Raw genomic sequence first — 20,538 nt, 5'->3', positions numbered from 1 at the left:
TTTTGAACTGGCCCCTCCCCTTTGAATAGTGTCCTGTCCGCTCCATGCACTTTGGGCTACGGGGCTGCATCCAACGATGCCGAATCCAGGTGCCACATAGAAGGATGTTTTCTGGGAGAAAGTAGCTCTCCAGGTTATGCCCGGGATATTTTCCAACCCTTCTGGCAGTCTGGAAGGTCTCTTCTTTTTAAGAGAGCCTTTCAGACGTCTTGGGAGAGTTAGCAAGTACCACATGTGTAAACTCAGGGTCAGTATAGTTCCAACAGCAATCACATATTGTCCTGGATGTGATTGTGGTATAAATCTTTAGAGCATTGCGGGGCACATCTTGAGCTCACCAAAAACTAGTTATTTTGAAGTCTTATCAGATCCTGTAGCTGAAACGTGGGGTATATGGCTCGTCATTGTTGCAGCCAAGAAATAATGTCCAGTTGGGAAGGCTGAAAATGATGGGGGGGGGGGGGGATTATCTTTTTTATCGTTTTTTTTTTTTATTGGACAACCCCTTTAAGGAACTTTCTACTCTCTGCAGTTGACAAGGACCAATGACTCCAATTAATATCTTAGTAGTTAAAAAGCCCTGTCAACTTAGAAACACCAACTAAACCACAGTATTCAGTCTATAGTTTAAAGGACGCTGATTTCCCATCTATAATGTGCATGTTTATACTCAAATGGTCAGTGCGGGGCCGGACTGTGAACTTAAAGTGGGCCTGGAAATACTACTAAAAGTGGCCTTGCATTGTAGTCTAAATTGATGGAAGGCAGGGCCAACGCAAGTAGGCATTAGGCAGGGCTAACAATACCATATTGTGGCACATTATAGCAGTCCAACAGAGCCAAAGATCACAGTCCATCACAAAATACTGCCACCAGCAGCACAAAATATTTCCAAGAAAACGTCCACTAGCCGGTCATGACTGGGAAATTTCCTTGTAATGTCTAGGGCCAATCCACACCTGGTGCAGTGCATGCTGGGAACAAGTCCTGAAGTCCTCTCCATTATGTGTGCAGTCAGGAGTCCTCTCAATACATGGAAAATAGCAGAGGACTGCGAGTGAGGATAAAGATAGAAATTACGGGCTAGAAATCGGAGTATTGTGAAGTATTCACTGATTTCTGTAGTGTAGTTGGGGTTTCAGAGGTAAAAGAGTCTGAATTATCTTTAAAGAGGACCTGTCACCACTCCTGACATGCCTGTTTTAATAGCTTCATGCATTCCCAATATAATAACAATTCTGCAGTATCTATTCTATAACTCTATGTTGTACCATCTCTCTATTATTTCTACTATAAGTTCTGAATGAATTGATAGTGCAACGTGCCGGTCCGCAGGGGAGAACACGTGAGGTTGACGGTGGGCCGAAAGGGTACAACAGTTCATCGGGTACTCACGGTCAGCAGATGTCTCCCTGGGCCAGCAGAGCAGTGAACGGGAGAACAGCACTGGATTCTCCGGGGCACACTCTGATATGAGGGACACAGGCTAGATGGTGGCTGAGGTGCCCTGGGTGGTAACGAGGCTTTATGTGCTTATGGCTAGTTCCTTTTAGTCGTGACGCCAGTACCGTTGTGGTACAACAATGGTGAGAGTAGTAGTTGAATTAAGGAGTAAGACAGCAGTTGAATCCAACTCACAACTTTTAGGCTGGGTTCACACCTGAGCGTTTTAAAGCGCGTTCCTACGCACTGTAAAACGCTCAACAGGCAAAAACCAATGGTTCCCTATGGGCATGGTTCTCACCTGAGCGTTTTACAGCGCGTACGAACGCGCTATAAAACGCCCTACGCCCCAAGAAGTACAGGAGCTTCTTTGGGGCGCATTGTCGCTTGTTCCCGCACATAGACCTAGCGGTAATGCGCGACAATGGGCGTTTGCTTGTTTCCTCGCACGTATGTAAACGCCCGATAAGCACGCTTGTAAACAGCGCTTATCGGGTACGCTTATGTGTGAACCCGGCCTTACTGTTTCGCTGGTTCTCAGTAGCAATGACAGTCACAGATAACACAGTCTCTCTTGTATGCAGAGGTAATAAATTGTAATCCCAGGTAACAGGCTTCTTGTAGATAAGAAACTTCAGATTAAACTCCAACTGGCTGGTATCTAGCTCCTTGCCTTATTCTAATCCCAGTAACGATGGTTTCTGATCCTTCCTTCCACTTAAGTAACATAACAGATTGGCTTTCTGTCTACTATATACCGGTGAGGCTGCCTGGAGATAGATTGTCCTACACCAAATTCAAAGGAGGCCATAAGCATAATAAGATGGCTGTTATCTTCCTTTGTATTTTCTGTAGTCAAAACACGATTTTCCACTTGTCCTCCTGGAGGTATAGACTGCAGAAGGAAGGTCTCATCTTAGCCTTGCTTCTTGGCTTAAAGGGACTCTGTCACCAGTTTCTGACCCCCACTTTTAAAAATATGGTTCTGTGCATGGAGCCCTTTAGATTCCTATTGTGGTGTTATAAGCTAAATCTGCTGGCTCATTTAGTTAAAAAAAACGTTTTATCTAACCTGTCAGTCATCTTGTTAAGGTGCCCAGGGCGTTGCTCATGGCCTGAAGATGCCGCCCGCCGCCGCCGCCGTTGGTGCCCAGCTCCTCCTCTGCTCTCATCAGCGCCGCCTGAAAATACTTAGATACGCCTCCGGCTCTCCCTCACTCCCCCCTCCTTCTTTTCTAAGATCCCGCGCGTGCGGCAGTGTTCGCGTTATCGGGAGGTTGAGCGAAGTGCCCGCGCATGTGCACTTCGCTCAATGAGGCTGAACGGAAAAGTCCGCACGGGCGCATAAGGCACAGGCCTGTGCGCACGCGCGGGATCTTAGAAAAGAAGGAGGGGGGAGTAAGGGAGAGCCGGAGGCGTATCTAAGTATTTTCAGGCGGCGCTGATGAGAGCAGAGGAGGAGCTGGGCACCAACGGCGGCGGCAACGGGCGGCATCTTCAGGCCATGAGCAACGCCCTGGGCACCTTAACAAGATGACTGACAGGTTAGATAAAACGTTTTTTTAACTAAATGAGCCTGCAGATTTAGCTTATAACACCACAATAGGAATCACAAGGGCTCAATGCACAGAACCATATTTTTAAAAGTGGGGGTCAGAAACTGGTGACAGAATCCCTTTAAAACTTGGGGAAAGATCACTTTTCTCCTCTGGACCGTGGGTCCTCAGAGAGAGAGCGGAGAGGAGGGGGCCTCTGTCCTTCCCCCTGCTCCTCACTCCAGCTACTCCATCTCCTCAACACACACACACACTGAATAGAGATGGCCTTGCGGTTTGCCCAGCGGTTGTTTCACGTCAAACTTTGCGTGTTCGCGATTGGCCGAACATATCGAGATATTCGCAGCCGCCATATTCTTTTACATTGTGAAGAACTCTGACCCATGACACATCCATCAGGTGGGGACCAATTGAGATGTTTCAGCACATGGATACACCCCCTAACTTATAAATAAACCCGATCTCACTGCTATTTTACATCCTGTGTTTTGCCAGTGTAGGGAGAGGATGATGTGTGGAGCAGGGACAGGCTGTTAGGGACACCAAACGCTAGCTAATAGGGCCACAAAGTCTTTTTAAGGACTGGTATAGGTGTGCTATCGATAGGTGTGATACACAGAGGGGTGTAATATACTTATAATATACTTTTATAATGAGTCAAAAACACATAGATCTATATAGTGATCACCTGGAAGTCAGGGGCCTAGGGGCTAGGGGCTTACTAGGGCCATTTTTATTTAGGGTAAGGTTCCAGACGGGGTCGCTCTTATCAGGGCGGGTGGTCTGTGGTTAGGCTATCAGGGCCAGAATAGCACCCCCCTGCAGGGCAATATCAGGGACAGTTCATTGCCCACCCTGTCCTTCAATACCACATCATCATCTAGCCCAGGGATAGATGGTTTTTGCTTTCCCTCCGGGATTCATCGATGTGCACTGGAACCCCCCGGATTGTGGTAGGACATATGGTTTCTGATTTGGTGCCGCCGAGCACTTGTTATTGCCGACCACATCTATGCTTTTTGCTTAACTTTAATAATTTCATTTATTTTCATTTTGAGGGATAGCTTTTCCATTCACACGTCCGTAAAATGGGTCCACATCCGTTCCGCATCCGTGCTTCCGTTTCCGCAAGAAAATAGAACATGTCCTATTCTTGTCCGCAATTGCAGACAAGATTAGGCATTTTCTATTATAGTGCCGGCGATGTGCGGTCCACAAATTGCAGAATGCACATTGCCGGTGTCCGTGTTTTGCGGATCCGCAAAACACTTTCGGACGTGTGAATGGACCCTCATAGTAACATTATTAAAGGTTTTGTTTTATCTTCATGTATATTCTAATGGATTGCCCTCCGTGTACATTGTTATAATATACTTTCTATGTTAGAAAGTATATTATAGTGCATTTGTATTGTGCGCAGTTGTGTGCCGTTCTGCTGCGATAGAGGGACAAGCGTTATTGGAACAAATAATTTCTACTGGTGTGATATACCAGTCGTCCCCCCAAAAAACTGATTGAAGCGGGGTGTTATATACCAATATACTTTCTTTATAGTGTATTTGGGTATTGTAGAGTGCATTTGCGCATGCGCGTACGCGAAAATGATATTGCCGATATTTCGCATTGAAAAAAATAATGAATGGAAATCGCAATATCAAATAATACATCTGGTATGTCACTGTCCATGTTGAGGGACTATTTGTGCACTTCTAGTAATTATTTCTTGGCTGCAAATATGAGCTGAAGGTTTTTCAGGTTCGCCTGCCATTAAAATGAATGGGACCCGCCGCGAACTTGCGGTTCGCGAACATTTGATCGCGAACCGTCCCGGCAGATGTTCGTCCATCACTAACACTAAACTCCAACTCTACATCTTCTCAACACTAACTAAGTAGGATATACAAACCGGATTCCAATAAAGTTGGGACACTAAACAAATTGTGAATAAAAACTGAATGCAATGATGTGGAGATGGCAAATGTCAATATTGTATTTGTAATAGAAAGTAGATGACAGATCAAACGTTTAATCCGAGTAAATGTATCGTTTTAAAGGAAAAATACGTTGATTCAAATTTTCACGGTGTCAACAAATCCCCCAAAAGTTGGGACAAGTAGCAATAAGAGGCTGGAAAAAGTAAATTTGAGCATAACGAAGAGCTGGAAGACCAATTAACACTAATTAGGTCAATTGGCAACATGATTGGGTATAAAAAGAGCTTCTCAGAGTGGCAGTGTCACTCAGAAGCCAAGGTGGGTAGAGGATCAACAATTCCCAAAATGTTGTGCAGAAAGATAGTGGAGCAATATCAGAAAGGTGTTACCCAGCGAAAAATTGCAAAGACTTTGCATCTATCATCATCAACTGTGCGAAACATCATCCGAAGATTCAGAGAATCTGGAACAATCTCTGTGCGTAAGGGTCAAGGCCGTAAAACCATACTGGATGCCCGTGATCTCCGGGCCCTTAAACGACACTGCACCACAAACAGGAATGCTACTGTAAAGGAAATCACAGAATGGGCTCAGGAATACTTCCAGAAACCATTGTCAGTGAACACAATCCACCGTGCCATCCACCGTTGCCAGCTGAAACTCTACAGTGCAAAGAAGAAGCCATTTCTAAGCAAGATCCACAAGCTCAGGCGTTTTCACTGGGCCAGGGATCATTTAAAATGGAGTGTGGCAAAACGGAAGACTGTTCTGTGGTCAGACGAGTCACGATTCGAAGTTCTTTTTGGAAATCTGGGACGCCATGTCATCCGGACCAAAGAGGACAAGGACAACCCAAGTTGTTATCAGCGCTCAGTTCAGAAGCCTGCATCTCTGATGGTATGGGGTTGCATGAGTGCGTGTGGCATGGGCAGCTTGCATGTCTGGAAAGGCACCATCAATGCTGAAAAATATATTCAGGTTCTAGAACAACATATGCTCCCATCCAGACGTCATCTCTCTCAGGGAAGACCCTGCATTTTTCTACAAGATAATGCCAGACCACATTCTGCATCAATCACAACATCATGGCTGCGTAGGAGAAGGATCCGGGTACTGAAATGGCCAGTCTGCAGTCCAGATCTTTCACCTATAGAGAACATTTGGCGCATCATAAAGAGGAAGGTGCAACAAAGAAGGCCCAAGACGATTGAACAGTTAGAGGCCTGTATTAGACAAGAATGGGAGAGCATTCCTATTTCTAAACTTGAGAAACTGGTCTCCTCGGTCCCCAGACGTCTGTTGAGTGTTGTAAGAAGAAGGGGAGATGACAAACAGTGGTGAAAATGGCCTTGTCCCAACTTTTTGGGATTTGTTGACACCATGAAATTCTGATTCAACATATTTTTCCCTTAAAATGGTACATTTTCTCAGTTTAAACTTTTGTTCCGTGATTTATGTTCTATTCTGAATAAAATATTAGAAGTTGGCACCTCCACATCATTGCATTCAGTTTTTATTCACGATTTGTATAGTGTCCCAACTTTTTTGGAATCCGGTTTGTATATATTTGTGGTCGAGGCTACAGCCGAGAGCAAGCGCTATGACGAACCGGGAACCTGTCAGGAACCTGATTACCTGACTAAGATGGCTGGAGGTGTGCCCTTAGCCATGCCGAGGGTAGACCTAAAAGGGGGCATACCCTGATGAGTAAGGAGAGAAAAAAGGAGAGGGAGGGTGGGGCACCGAACACGCACGCAAGTGAAGGAGGGGGCGTGCTCCCTTTTAAGCGAGCCTACGCCCCTCCCACAAATGCAGGCTGACATGTCAGCCTTTTACTACTTGTGGTCGAGGCTACAGCCGAGAGCAAGCGCTATGACGAACCGGGAACCTGTCAGGAACCTGATTACCTGACTAAGATGGCTGGAGGTGTGCCCTTAGCCATGCCGAGGGTAGACCTAAAAGGGGGCAAAAACCACACCTGAGTAGGAAGAGAGAACCTTTATTGCAATGATCAATTACAGTACCAAACTGTGAAAAGCCTGTGAAATCTCGGCTTGGGGGTTCGGTATGTAGCGAGTGAAGCAAGAGGAGCGCCAGCGGCCCATTCTCCGGATGACGTGGCCGGGAACGTTATGCTTTGAAGCCGCGGATGCTGCCCCAATACGGAAGGAGTGCCCTGAAATGGCCTTTGGGTCGAAACCCAAGCCCGAAGCCAGGGTGCGCACGTGCGAGATGAACTGGGAGGTCGTGAGGGCCAAGGCCTGGAACGGGAGCAACGGGCTGTCTGGGCCTGCGTCTCCCAGGGCTGCTAGCAAACTCCCCAGCACCTGGACCGGGCACCAAGCGTTGGCAGATTGGTAGAAGCGTACCTCCACCGGTGGACCTACCTGCATGGTTTTGGACGTGAGGAGGTACAAGGAGAAATGGTCGTCGTGCCATGCCAGCTGACCCCTGGTTAAACCCTTGGCCCTGGCTGAACTGCGGGTGAATTCGCCTGGTCTTAAGAACCCGTAAAAACCGAGGTACATTGCTGCTTTGATGACTGTGCTGGAAAGGAGCCCAAAAGGAAAGGTGTCTAGGGAGGAGGAAAGTTTTCTAAACAAATCCCCTAACACCGGCTGCCTGGACGGGATGGCCACGTGGTTGCTTTTCTGAACGCCCCTGAGGGTTGCCCTGACTGCTTGGGAAAGGAAAACCGACCTGCTTTCGGGGTCTTCTAACATGGAGAAATGTTGGACCCCGGACAAGTACAATTTGATGGTGGTGTTGAAGGATAGCTTGAGATCCTTGTGACAGTAGGCAATGAAAGCTGTGATGTACGTGGTCTTATCGGTGTCTCGTCTCGGATGCAGACCCGTGAACCTGTTGAAGGTGTTCCATGCGGTCCTGTAGTTTCTGGCAGTGTTACAAGATAAAGACTCCTGCATCAAAGATTTAGCTGAATCAATGAGAAAGTTTAATCCAACACCAGATTTTGGTACATTGGAGGAGATAGCCCCACACGGTCTGCCTCTGGCATGACCTGAAAGAAAGTTTTAAAATTAAAGCGGGACAAAGCGTCTGCGGCCACATTATGTACTCCTTGAATGTGTCTGCATGCCACATGGAAGTTATGTTCCAATGAAAGCCAGACTAACCTGCGGACAAAGGACATGATCTGGGGAGACTGTGATCTGCCCCTGGTGACTATGTCCACTACTGTCTGATTGTCGGTTACAAACACCACTGAAGAGTTGGCCCATGTACTGCCCCAAACCTGGGCTGCTGCTACAATCGGGTAAACTTCCAACAAGGGGGACGATTTCAACGCGGCTCTAGCGGATGACACCTCTGCTGGCCAGGCACCCGCGAACCATTGGTTTCCACAGATCGCCGAGAAACCTCTGGAGGCGGCGGCGTCCGAAAAAACCAATGTGGAAGCTGGGCCCGGCTGAGGTATGAACAAGGAGACTCCATTCCATGAGGCCATGAAGTCCTGCCACATGGCCAGATCAGCCAAGGCTTGGGTGTCCAAGGTGACGAGACTGTCTTGCTCGGGGGCAGAAGGGAGTAGCTGCAGGAGTCTGGACATGAAGGCCCTGCCCTCGGGCATGACTCTGGTGGCGAAATTGAGCATGCCGAGCAGGGACTGCAACTCTACTTTGGTGCAAGTCCTGCTACCTGCTGACCTTGCAATGGCCTCCCTGATTTTTGCCAACTTTTCAGCTGGCAACCTGGCTTCCATCCTCCCTGTGTCCAGGATTATGCCCAAGAAGGTGATTACCGTCGCCGGGCCTTCTGTTTTGGAGGATGCCACCGGGACGTTGAGTTGGGCAAACAGCTGAAGCAGCGCCTGGAGCTTGCTTGGCCGGCAGTCTGGGCTTTCGATTAACAGAAAGTCATCCAAGTAATGGATGACCAGAGGGCAACCGCAGTGGTTGACCAGGATCCAATGCAATGCCTGGGCGAACTGGTCGAACAGCCAGGGGCTGCTCTTGGACCCGAACGTTAGGCGATTGGCAAAGAAATACTGATCTTCCCACCGGATGCCGTAGAACCTCCAGAGCTGTGGATGAATGGGCAGTAATTTAAAAGCATCGGCGATGTCCGCCTTTGCCAACCATGCCCCCCGACCTACTTTGAGGATCAACTGAATAGCTTCATCTATGGTGGCGTAGCTCATAGAAAACTCCTCGGAGGGTACCAAAGAATTCAGACTGGGTGTGCTGGAGCCATGTGGAGCAGACAAATCGTAAATTAAGCGTTTTTTATTAGTGAACTGCTTGGACACGATGTCCACGGGGTTTATCCTCCAAAGGTCAAAGGGTATGAAGGAAAAGGGGCCGATGAGGAACCCCTTTTCTACTTCAGACCTGATCAGCGCACCCACCGGCTCAGGATCACTGGTTGCCGACAGCAGGTTGGGCCCTTCCCAAGGAGTTTGTGGGAGAGCTATCAGGCCTGTGTGGAAACCTGCTGTGAACCCGGAAACCAGGAACTGCACGAACTGAGGGTTGTGATGATTCTGTAGCAGGGATGCCAGCAGAACCACATTGACCCCGCTTAGTCAGGATGGCCTGGACCTTTGAGGACAAGCCAACTGGGGGTGAGCCCTGAAACAGCCCGCGCAAACGTGAAGGGCCCTGCATTTGTTGTAGTAACACGCGTTTTGATTAAAGTTATTACACACCTGGCTGTTGCCCAGGAACACTATCGGCCGCCCTAGCTTGTCTGTGGATGGGCCAGACCGCTGAAGGGGCCCAGAGCTGCCGGGGAGGGACCTGCCCTGGGACGTGGAGGGACCTGAGTTGGGGCACCACTCTGCTGAGTGGGCAATTGATTGGCAAGAGGCGCATGCTGGGGCCCTGAGCCCTGCGAAATGCCGGCAAAAGAGCTCCATGTCCATAGCGGCCCAGTTCGTGATATGCTGGAACTGAACCAGCGCGGCGGCCGCTTTGGCTGAAAAGGAGCGATGGTAGTCGTAGAAAGCGTGCCCACCGTACTTGTGGCCCAAGTCCGTGACCCTGTAAAGATATGTATCTAACTCCTCCCGCCTCTCAGGATGGACAGAACAGATGACGTCCCTGAACAAGCTAAACGCCAGGACAAACTCCGTGATGGATAGCTTTCTTTTGAGGCGGGGATCCCTAGCTTTGAGGACGATTGACATGTCGCCGCAAGCTATGGTCTTGCTCTCAATCGTGTCATGGGTAGCTATTAGGATGGACGCCAGATTGACGTCCTTGCCCTCTAGAATGTCCTTTTTAATGCTGCCAGGGATGAAGTATGCAGGAGCTACCTCAGGTGCGCAAGGGACCCTACCTGGGGGAACGAGCACGGAAGTGGAGGCTACAGGCAAAGGAGACCCTGGATGGACGGATGCCAGCCCCTGATGAGACTCGACAGCCAGGAGTCTGGACTGCACGTCCGAGACTGAGGAGGCAATAGTGTTCAACATGGCGTGCAGCTGCGTCAGCGACACTTGCAATGTGGACATAGAGACTTGCTCCAAGTCCGGGGCAGCTGGTTCTGCCATGAGCAGCCTATATAATTCAGCTTTCCGGGCGGAAGCCGGGTGTTGCATCCCCCTTCTGTTTAGTTCCGCAATCAACTTTGCAATAGTCCAACTCCTTAGTGATGAGGAGCTGGGCCGCTCGGATGCGGGAGTCTCGGGAACGGAAGAGGCCTCCTCGATGTTGGAGATATGCGACATGCTGTAGCTGTGAGGTGACAAACCAAAAAAGAGCTGAGCTGGAGGCCCCGTACTGAGAGGCGACACCCGAGGCGTGACTGGTGAATGAGGAGTTTAAGGTGGCGAGTGCCTAGTTCTACAAAAATGGGCGTTACCGTGGAGGACCATGCCAGACTAAGGCGTGCAGTGACGTACAAGCTACCAGGCCGTGAAATTTTTATTTTATTTTTTTAAGAACATCAAACCTGGATTAGTACCGACGAAACAAATGGAACGAGTCTGAAACGTAATAAGCGACAGAATTGGTAAATAACGATGCAACGCTGATACGCAACAGTTTGCAAAATAAGCCATGAACGTAAGCCTGGTGCAGAACGGGCAAAAAAGACAGGTAACAGTCATGGTACGTTAGCGACGAGAGCCTGACCCGTGAGAGGTAACAATCGCGGGTTTTTTTTTTTTTTTTTTTTTGGTACGTGAGCCTGAAACGTAACAGGTAGTAGATGATGATAAATGTAATACATAAGCCTGAAGCGTGACAGGCAACGGATAACAAATTAACTTAACCCTGAAACGTGACAGGTAGCCAACCTGGAAAGGAAAATGTAAGCCTGAAGCGTAACAGGCCACAGATAAAAAACAGAAAATAAAACGTAAGCCTGAAGCGTAACAGGCAACAGATAACAAATAAACTTACGCCTGAACCGAGACAGGCACCTAACCTGGAAGAAAAACGTAAGCCTGAAGAGTAACAGGCCGCAGATTATGACAAACGTAAGCCTGAAGCGTAACAGGCAACAGATAACAAAATAAAAAATAAAAATAAAAAATAATTTAGCCTGAACCGAGACGGGCACCCAACCTGGAAGAAAAAACGTAAGCCTGAAGCGTAACAGGCCGCAGATTATGAAAAACAAACGTAAGCCTGAAGCGTAACAGGCAACAGATTATGAAAAACCAAAAATAACGGCAATGGAATACAATGAAAAAGAACATACGTAAGCCTGAGGCGTGACCAGATGACAGATGATGCATGACAAGAGTGAGCAGCATGAGTGTGACGGACACCCGGACGGAAATTGACGTGAGCTATGAACATGACAGGCACCGGATGAAACCTTTGCCCGGCCTGGGAAGCCGCAGGCTGCAAATGGACCAAAGCACAAGTCTGAAAGTGACAGGCCCATGATGGACGGAGGAGCGGATGCCTGGCAGGGTGCGTCCATAGGAAGGCCAGAAGCGAAGCCTGACCGTGCCGTCCATCGATCCATAGGCCTGCCCCAAACAGCCAACTGAGATGAAAGTGCCGCCGGCATGGTGATGAACGTGACTTGGTGCATGACGAGACAACCAGTGACTGAAAGTGACCCCACCCGCGGGTGAGAAGAACCAAGGAAGTTGCTTAGCTACATGCACTAAGAAGTGTGGTAAGAACAATGGTATTTTACCAAAAACTCCGTGGATTGCGAGGTGACAGAGCGACGGTCGGCTCGGACTGGATCGAGTGAGAGCAAAAACTGGTTAATGCGCACCGAAAAAGGCGTAGCACCTGTGGTGTGGAAAAGAATTTAGATGCCGTGAGGGGGAGAACCGCGGACCTGCACGCGTCCTCACAGTCAACAACAACAAGCCGTTTTTATTTATTTTTTTTTGAAAAAACACCCGCAAGCCAGAAGGGGGCGCTGAGAGACCCCAATTCCTTGCCAACCGTGCTATGACCTGCGGGGCTTGATAGCCTCAATACCAACATTGCCCTACCATGAGACCAGCCATACTTCAGATACCCCCCCCTGATTATGATTGACAGTAATGACACCCGCCAGCCAGGAGGGGGCGCTCAAGGCATGCCGCGGGGCGGGGTGCCGACACCGTTGCCGAGGCAACGAAGACGCCGCCTGGAGAATCAGCCTGCACACCCACGGGCCTGCATGGCCGGAATGCCGCCCCCGGCGTGAGAACAGCCGGGGACCGGATGGCGCGGCCACATGAGTGCCCCATTCCCTCGCCGGCTCCGACCCCCATGCCAAGGGCGCCGGGGCCATGGAATGCACCGGCGCCATGATGGGAGAAACGCACGCCGCGCGGCACCCGCCAGCGCCGAGGTCACGTGGGTGGAAGCCGGGGACGCGAGCTCGTTGCCGGGGCAACCAGGGGCCGAGCCGCCAACCCCAGCCTAGCGTCCCGCGTGACCCCGGCCAAGCAGGAAGCGCGGCGCAGCCCGGCTGGGAGCCGAGTGGGGAATCGCGGGAGCTGACCGTGACGCTGGCTTGTTGCGTGGCAACAGGGACGCTGAGCCGCGAACATGCATGGCGTCCCACGTGACCCTCTCTGCCGGCGCCGGAGGCGGAGACCGCGCCGGCCGCCTGGCCGGGGGCCGAAGCGGAGGTGAGGAAGAACGGCGGCGGTGATGGAGCGGGCGGGCGGGCAAGCCGGGGGGGTCAGGGTGGTTGTGAAAAGCAGTGCTATAATGAGTCGGAGATTACTTACCCGTAACAGCCGGATGGGCAGGCGAGCATCGGGGGAGCGGGGAGACACTTACCTAACGAGCAGCGCGGCAGCAGGGGGCGTGACGCTTCAGGGCGGGAAAGGCACCGAAAACGCACGCAAGTGAAGGAGGGGGCGTGCTCCCTTTTAAGCGAGCCTACGCCCCTCCCACAAATGCAGGCTGACATGTCAGCCTTTTACTACATATAGCACAGTTCAGGCCTAATGCTATCCCCATCTAGTGGTGGATGTGATGTAGTGCACCCTACCAGCCTGTTAACATGGATTAAGAAGCAAATATATAAAACTAAGCATAACATGTAATGCAAAATACAATACAACAATTTGGCAGTGCCAAGAGCTAATTAGTACCAGAGAACCAGGAAGCGGTGAACGCTATGTACTTACCGCTTCCTGTTCCTCGGCTGTCGTCTGCGCAGGGCTGCACACAGTGTGAGGCGCTTTGTGACACAGCCGACAGCAGAAGGAAGAGGATCGCGGGCAGCAAGGAGCGGTGGCGTCCAGGAGCAGAGAGTTAAGTGTTTTTTTATTTTATAAATAATGAGGCTGCTGGGGGCATAATGGAGGATAAATAGGCATAATGGGTATTATATATATTATATATATATATATATATATATATATATATATATATATATATATATATATATACATACAGTGTCTGACTGGGGTACCTAGGGCACACCAGTAAAATTTATTTTGGGGCCCACCGTATGGATGCATTCAAATATAATAAATAAGCTAACAAGTTTTATATGAACATAGGCTGGTTGAGGTGCTGTGCATTGAATATATGTATGTAGTGCAGTAAGTCTACTTGGTTTAAGTGCCACTTGTGCAGAAGGGTGGGAGACTAGGGGCCCACCGGGGGTTTCCCCTGTACCCCTGTGGGCCAGTCCGAGCCTGTATACATATATATATATATATATACACACACACACACACACACACACACACTGTGGGAGGGGGGGGGGTGGGTTAGCTCTTTTCCGGGGGTCTTTCACACAAGTATCTTTGCCAGACACCAAGTTTAAGGTCCAAACATCGCTTTGTCACCTCAGCAAAACAAACATAAATCATACAAAATAAACACCTGCCCGGCTGGGCTCTAACTAAACAAGGTATGTTTCTACCTTACTGAAAACACTGTTCGCACACGCTAATTACAAGTGGCTTTCCCAGCCCAGTGTCCCACAGCCGCTTGGCTGTACAGAGCCCTGTTCACACACTGTCTCACATCCAGTACCTTTATGGGGGAGTGTGGCCCAGCAGTCCCTCCAACTCCGGCCTCGTGACCCTGGCGTCACGGCGTCCCCCAATGCTCCGGCTAGCACCTAGCCCTATGATTCCTAAGCCAGCCCGGCTGAGACCACTAATACAGAACCTCCAGCAGGACCCTGTTGCACAACAAATCTCCTTCTCCTAGACTGACACCCTGGGAGGTGCTTTATGCCAGCTCGATCACCTCCAGCTGGTCTCACCTGTGGTGGAATAGGTGTGTGGACCGCACTATCCACCCCTTCCTTGCCTCTCACTTCTGTGAGATCTGTCACTATCTCACAATACACATGCGCGTGCGGTGTGTGTTTGTGCTTTAGGGTGCACACCTATGGAAATAAGTGACCAAATCTCTGAAGTGTGATCACACTCACACATACTAGAGCATAGATGTAACAGATATGAGCACTATCTTATTATGCTACATGTAAAGAAGGTAAAGAAATGACGCCATTACCTGATCTCTGCTTGTCCATCGGTCCCTCCTGCTTCGCACTGTACTCAGAGTCCATACTTCTAGATAAAATGCTGACTATATGCATTCCCTGTTTTTATAAAAAAAATCTGCTGAAATAATAGGAAATGATGAGACAATATATTTACTAGAACATTGTTTCATTGGAAGTCACGCTCTTCCACAAATGCTACTTTATTGACCTGTTTGTGGCTGCCAGCAGTTCTGAGGGAATTCAGAAACTTTCCTCAGTTCGGAGCATTGTGTACTGTCAGCAGCACTGAAGATTTGCCATATTTAAAGTGTAACTGTCATGTTTTCAGAAAAAAGTCAAATAAAATCAATTTTAGCATATGTTCCTGCTGCAGCAGCATTATGCATAAAGCAATGTTTAGTTTATTCACTTACCACTGTTTTCCTTGAGGTTTTCCTTTAGTTTTGTCTGTTTTGGACCTTACAATAAGAGGATCTTCTCAAGATGGCTCCTCTGCCAGTTCTCTGAGGCCAAAACTGCCTTCCCTCAGTTCACATACACACTTGCCTTAGCCAGCAGCTCCCTGCCAGCCAATCAGATTGGATTACTGAGAGACACGCCTCCTCACTCTAAAGCCTAATGCAGGCATGCAATCTGGAGGACCAACCCTCTGTCTTCTGTTTACACTAAAGGGAAGAAAGACAAGCCCTAGCAATAGTATTTTAAGGGAGCAGTGGAAAGGGGCAGGGGACATTAATGAAAGCTGTTATTATAAGGTGATTACAGATCTTTTGACAATCATTGACAGACTAACTCAGGTATACATGCCTAGCCCTAATAAACTAGCAAATAAAATAAAAAATAAGTTACACTGATTCTCATTTACTAAAACTGACTTTTGGAAAGACAGCCTAGGACTAGACCTCAGCTCAAGCTGCCTGATCGAATGTAATATCAGTATATAGCAACACTAACATCTTCAGGTAAGATTTAGCAGGTTCCTTATGGCTTTCCCCAAACAGTTTTTTTTTTAAATGGGCAGTTCATGGAACTGGGAAAAGACGGATGACCAGATTGGACATAGAATAAACATGCAAGGGCTGGTGGGTACCACATTGTTCTGCAGGAGTCAGGCCTGGCAAGATGATTCCAAATATGGCCTGCATCGTGCATGATGGCTAGGGAATAGGGGCAGGTAAGGTATATAATTTTGAGGGTGCTATTTATGGCACCTACTTTTGGTTTGGAGGGCAGTATGTGGGGTTTTTTTTTTTTTTTTTTGGGGGGGGGAGTACACGTGGCACAATTTTGAAGGCTACAATGGCACTTATTTTTAGGGAACTATGTATGGCACAGATCTTAGGAAGCACTATGTCTAGTAATATATGCACCATTATTTTCCATGAGACACAGCATATGTCACTATTAAATTCAGGGGCACAGTGTGTGGTAGTATTATATGTAGAGAGCACAGTGTGTGGCACTATTAAATTTAGGGACACAGTGGTGGGCGGAGCCTGGCCGCTGGAGAAGATGGCAGGTTGAAGCCACAGCTCCTCTGTTCCCGAGCACTATAGACCCGAAAAAAGCAAGTGATCGGTGTTTGGGTATAAGGCTAGGCCATTGTTTAAGTACTCTATCCCCGATTACAACTCTCTCCCCACCATTAATTATACGATCACTGGTATTAGCATTGATCATTTTGGGGACTTTGGGCCTAGAGCCTGTACGGAGTTCCTAGAAGTCGAAATCCGGTATTGACTTGGACCGGCCCCAGTGTATCTAGGAACTCCAGATCTCTATATAGTTTGGTTAAAGGGTTATTTTATATCCTCCCATCCTACCCCTACCCTCTTGTCTACTTTACCTCCCGCTCTCTCTTGAGACTAGGACCTTCTGATTCCCTAGCCTCTCCCTAAGCCCAGTACCTGTAGTGGCACATACCTCTGACTTAAACTGTCACACACTAGGAGTGTATCTCACCGGGGACACAGGTGGTGGATATTTTGCTTACTACTTTTAACGTCAAGGGATTGAATTCCCTAGGCCGGCAGCCTATCAGAGGAAGGGAAAGGGACACGCCTCTCCCTTCCCTGCCGCAGCACAGGCAGGCATCTGTATCGCTGTCCTGAGGACGGCGATACAGATGACTGGAGATGAGCGCTTCCACAATGGAAGCGCTCATCTCCCTGTGCCCCGCCGCCGCCCGCCGCCAGCTCGGGGGGGGCAATTGCCCCGTTGCCCCCCCCCCCTGGATCCGCCACTGTGACCAGCATAGAAACACACACCTTTCTCTTGGCCAATGAAGAACGTGTGCTTTACGCAATTTGCAGAACGGCGTCGACAGCAATATAACTGCCTATTCTTGTCCGCAAAATGGACAAGAATAGTACAGGTTATATTTTTTTTGGCAGACCACGGAACAGAACAACGGATGCAGAAAGCGCACAAAGTGCTGTCCGCATCTTTTGCGTCCCCATTGAAGTGAATGGGTCCGCATCCGAGCCGCAAATACTGCGGCTCGGATGCAGACCAGAACAACAGTCGTGTGCATGAGGCCTTACCTGCAGGTGTCAGTCCACAGTCCTCCTGCATGGCACTGCCCCCTGGGACTTGTGCACTGCCACTTCAGTTCCATTTTGTGCAGTACTTACTGCTGGGACTTGTAGTACCTCACCGGGGGTTGATGCAGGACATGGCTGTAGTTGCTCAGTTGTTCTTTTCTTGTACAAATCTCTCCTCAAAACAAAGAGTTGCTGGCTGTAATATGGGTCTAACGTGGGACTGCAGGGTTTCAGACCTAGATGTTGATGTAGTCTCAGAGTTCTTGTCTTTCTCAAACCTCTGCTGGTTCCTGTATGTCTCTCTCACTGGTCCCATTTTCTCCAAAACAAAGTCAATCTCTTGCACATTGTCAGCAGGTTCCTTGGCCTGTGAGTTGAGCTTCTTGTCCAGTAAGGCCTGCTTCCCTGGGTTTGCAGCCTTCAGTTTGTATGTGCAGTCTATCTGTTTTGGCAGGTACAGTTTATGTTTCTCACCAGTCCTAGGATCTGATCAGCCAAGTGGAGCTCAGGTGATTGCTCTGGAGGCATCTGATTGCTGATGGGGAGTTTTGCAGGCTGTTTGCCTGCAGTACATGTTCCTGTAGGTACATTCTCTCCATTTTTTCCTGGCAAAAGACTCTCCCTGGAGTTTTACGGCTGCTGACGCTGCTCTTGGGTCACAATCTCCTGATGGGCGACTGGATCCCGGATGTGTAGCAGAGACTGCACTGGTAGCACCTTCAGGTATTCCTTCATTAATGCCTTTGATCTCCTTCACAGCTTGCATCCCTCCAGACCTTCTGCACTCAGATTCTATTGTCACACGCTGCTGCAGATTCTCCTGGAAAGTTTGCTTTTCCAGGGATGTCCTCCTCTGCCTGCCTAGGGTGGAGGTGGATTGTCCACTTGAGGCCGGTAATGGAGATTGCCTCACCTCCTGCACACTCTGTATGTTTCTTACTTCTGGACTCTCCAACAATTTGGTCTTGCACACAGGTGATCCTTCATTCACACTAGCAGGTGGTTTCACAAGACACTACTTCAGGGGTGGCTAACCTTACATACACAAAGAGCCAAAAAAACAACAACATATGACTACCAGGAGCCACAAGCTATACAATTACACACGAGTCACCGTATTTTTCGCCCTACAAGATGCACCTAGTTTTTCACAAAGAAAAATAAGATAAAATAAATATTTTTCATCCGATCTGAGGTCTGCTAAAATATTTTATTTTTCATTAGAAGAGAAAAATACCAAAAATATATTTTTCAGACCTCAGATCAGACTCCTAAATCAGATCCCCAATCCTAATCTGACCTACAATAAGATCCCTAAACCTCATCAGACCTCCAAATCAGACCCCCAAAATAAGACCCCCAATGCCTAGATCAGGCAACACAAATCAGACTCTGTGTCAGACCCCCAGTGCTCAGATCCCCCCCCCATGCTCAGATCTGACCCCCCGATGATCATACCTGACCAACCCATGCTCAAACAAGACCCTCATGATCAGATCTGCCCCCATGCTCAAATCTGAACCCTCATGCTCCGATCGTCCCACTCAAGCTCAGATCAGACCCCCATTGTTCAGATCAGGACCCCCCCATGCTCAGATCAGAACCTCCCATGCTAAGATCAGACCCCCATGCTCAGTTCTATAATTTAAAAAATATATCTTCCCTTCTGATCAGGCACTGGGCTCCTGCTACTCTGCAGGTCTGACATGCTCTCCACTGTGACCTGATGAGCACAATGTCAGGTCATAGTGCGTGTCTCCACATACTACGTTCTCACACTGTGTGCATCAGGACGTAGTGGAGAGTGAGCTGGAACTGAAAAGTAGCAACAGTGCCCTATCAGGAAAAGAGATCTGAGCATGGAGTGGAGAGTGAGCCGGCCTGACTGCTTCCTGGCTTCACAGCTAGAGCCGCACTTGAAGAAGCAAAGAGCCGCATGTGGCTCAAGAGCCACAGGTTGGCCACCCCTGCACTACTTGTTTCTTCTTCTGGTCTTACACTGGAACTGTTACTGCTGACATACTTTTCATTCATAGAAACTTTAGGATTTACATCCCCCGATTGAGTTGTCTGGGTATTGTTTTCCAGATTTGGCCTAGAAGCCTGGGCCTTGCTTAGGGGGCTTCCCCTCCCAGGGTGTCCCCTCCCTGGCCTTTCTCTAGACATCCAAAGATCCAGGAGAGCTACTGACACACAACCTCTCAGTAAGGAGGCACTATTATAGACGTTATATTCTTGTACATGGGAGGAAGTATTATAGAAGTTATATTCTTGTACATAGGAGGCAGTATTATAGTAGTTATATTCTTGTACATGGGAGGAAGTATTATAGTAGTTATATTCTTGTATATAGGAGGCAGTATTATAGTAGTTATATTCTTGTATATAGGAGGCAGTATTATAGTAGTTATATTCTTGTACATAGGAGGCAGAATTATAGTAGTAATATTCTTGTACATAGGAGGCAGTATTATAGTAGTTATATTCTTGTACATAGGAGCAGTATTATAGTAGTTATATTCTCATACATAGGAGCAGTATTATAGTATTTATATTCTCATACATAGGAGCAGTATTTACAGCAGTTATAATCTTTTACATAGGAGTAGTATGTTAGTAGTTATATTCTTTGCCAATTGTCTTTTTATTCAAGCAGTAGCAAAGTATTACAAAAGGTACTTAAAACTCATAACATTAACAAGTAGTACAAGGATAGTCATATTTTCATACAATATGTAAGTTCACATACACTGTAGCTGGAAACCACATTTAAAATACATTTATGGTGTAATCATGTTTATAGGAACCTGAGATTGGGTGAGTGCCTAAAATAGCATATAGATGACCCAGGGGATCACATTTACACGGAGACAAGGGTAACAGTAAGACAACTGATGGATCGGTAGGTGGGTAACATGTAAGGAGGGAGGAGAGGGGGGGTAGGATTACTGTATAAATGACGATAAGTTTAAAGGATCAAGTAAAGCCACGAAAAAGCCTCCATAGATGCCATATCTTCAGAAATTTCTGTCGGTTTCCCGCTTCCCATGCTGCTAATTCTTCTAAGCGATATAGCTGATCTTCTTTATCTAACCATTCCATTTGTGATGGAGGCCTATCCGATTTCCATTTCAGTGGGATAAGTAGCCTGGCAGCAGT

The 20,538-nt window shown here is 48.2% G+C and overlaps 1 protein-coding gene across 10 annotated transcripts in view; it reads right to left on the bottom strand.

Moving 5' to 3' along the window:
- The window catches only part of LOC122927213 (hepatic lectin-like), a 62,156-nt gene that overhangs the window by 24,105 nt on the left and 17,513 nt on the right, over positions 1–20,538 (bottom strand). For 6 of the 10 annotated variants that reach the window (XM_044278852.1, XM_044278859.1, XM_044278858.1 and 3 more), the window contains exon 2: positions 14,845–14,932. In XM_044278852.1, coding sequence (XP_044134787.1) covers positions 14,845–14,932 — 88 coding nt within the window. Of the gene's footprint in view, positions 1–14,844; positions 14,933–15,044; positions 15,336–20,538 lie in introns of those variants that run through there. The other 4 variants (XM_044278860.1, XM_044278853.1, XM_044278861.1 and 1 more) reach the window with 4 other exon arrangements.

Source organism: Bufo gargarizans, chromosome 2 (assembly GCF_014858855.1).
Source record: "Bufo gargarizans isolate SCDJY-AF-19 chromosome 2, ASM1485885v1, whole genome shotgun sequence".
Lineage (NCBI taxonomy): Eukaryota > Metazoa > Chordata > Amphibia > Anura > Bufonidae > Bufo > Bufo gargarizans.
Note: the sequence above shows the minus strand (reverse complement) of the source record. Positions and strands in the feature narration are given on the sequence as shown.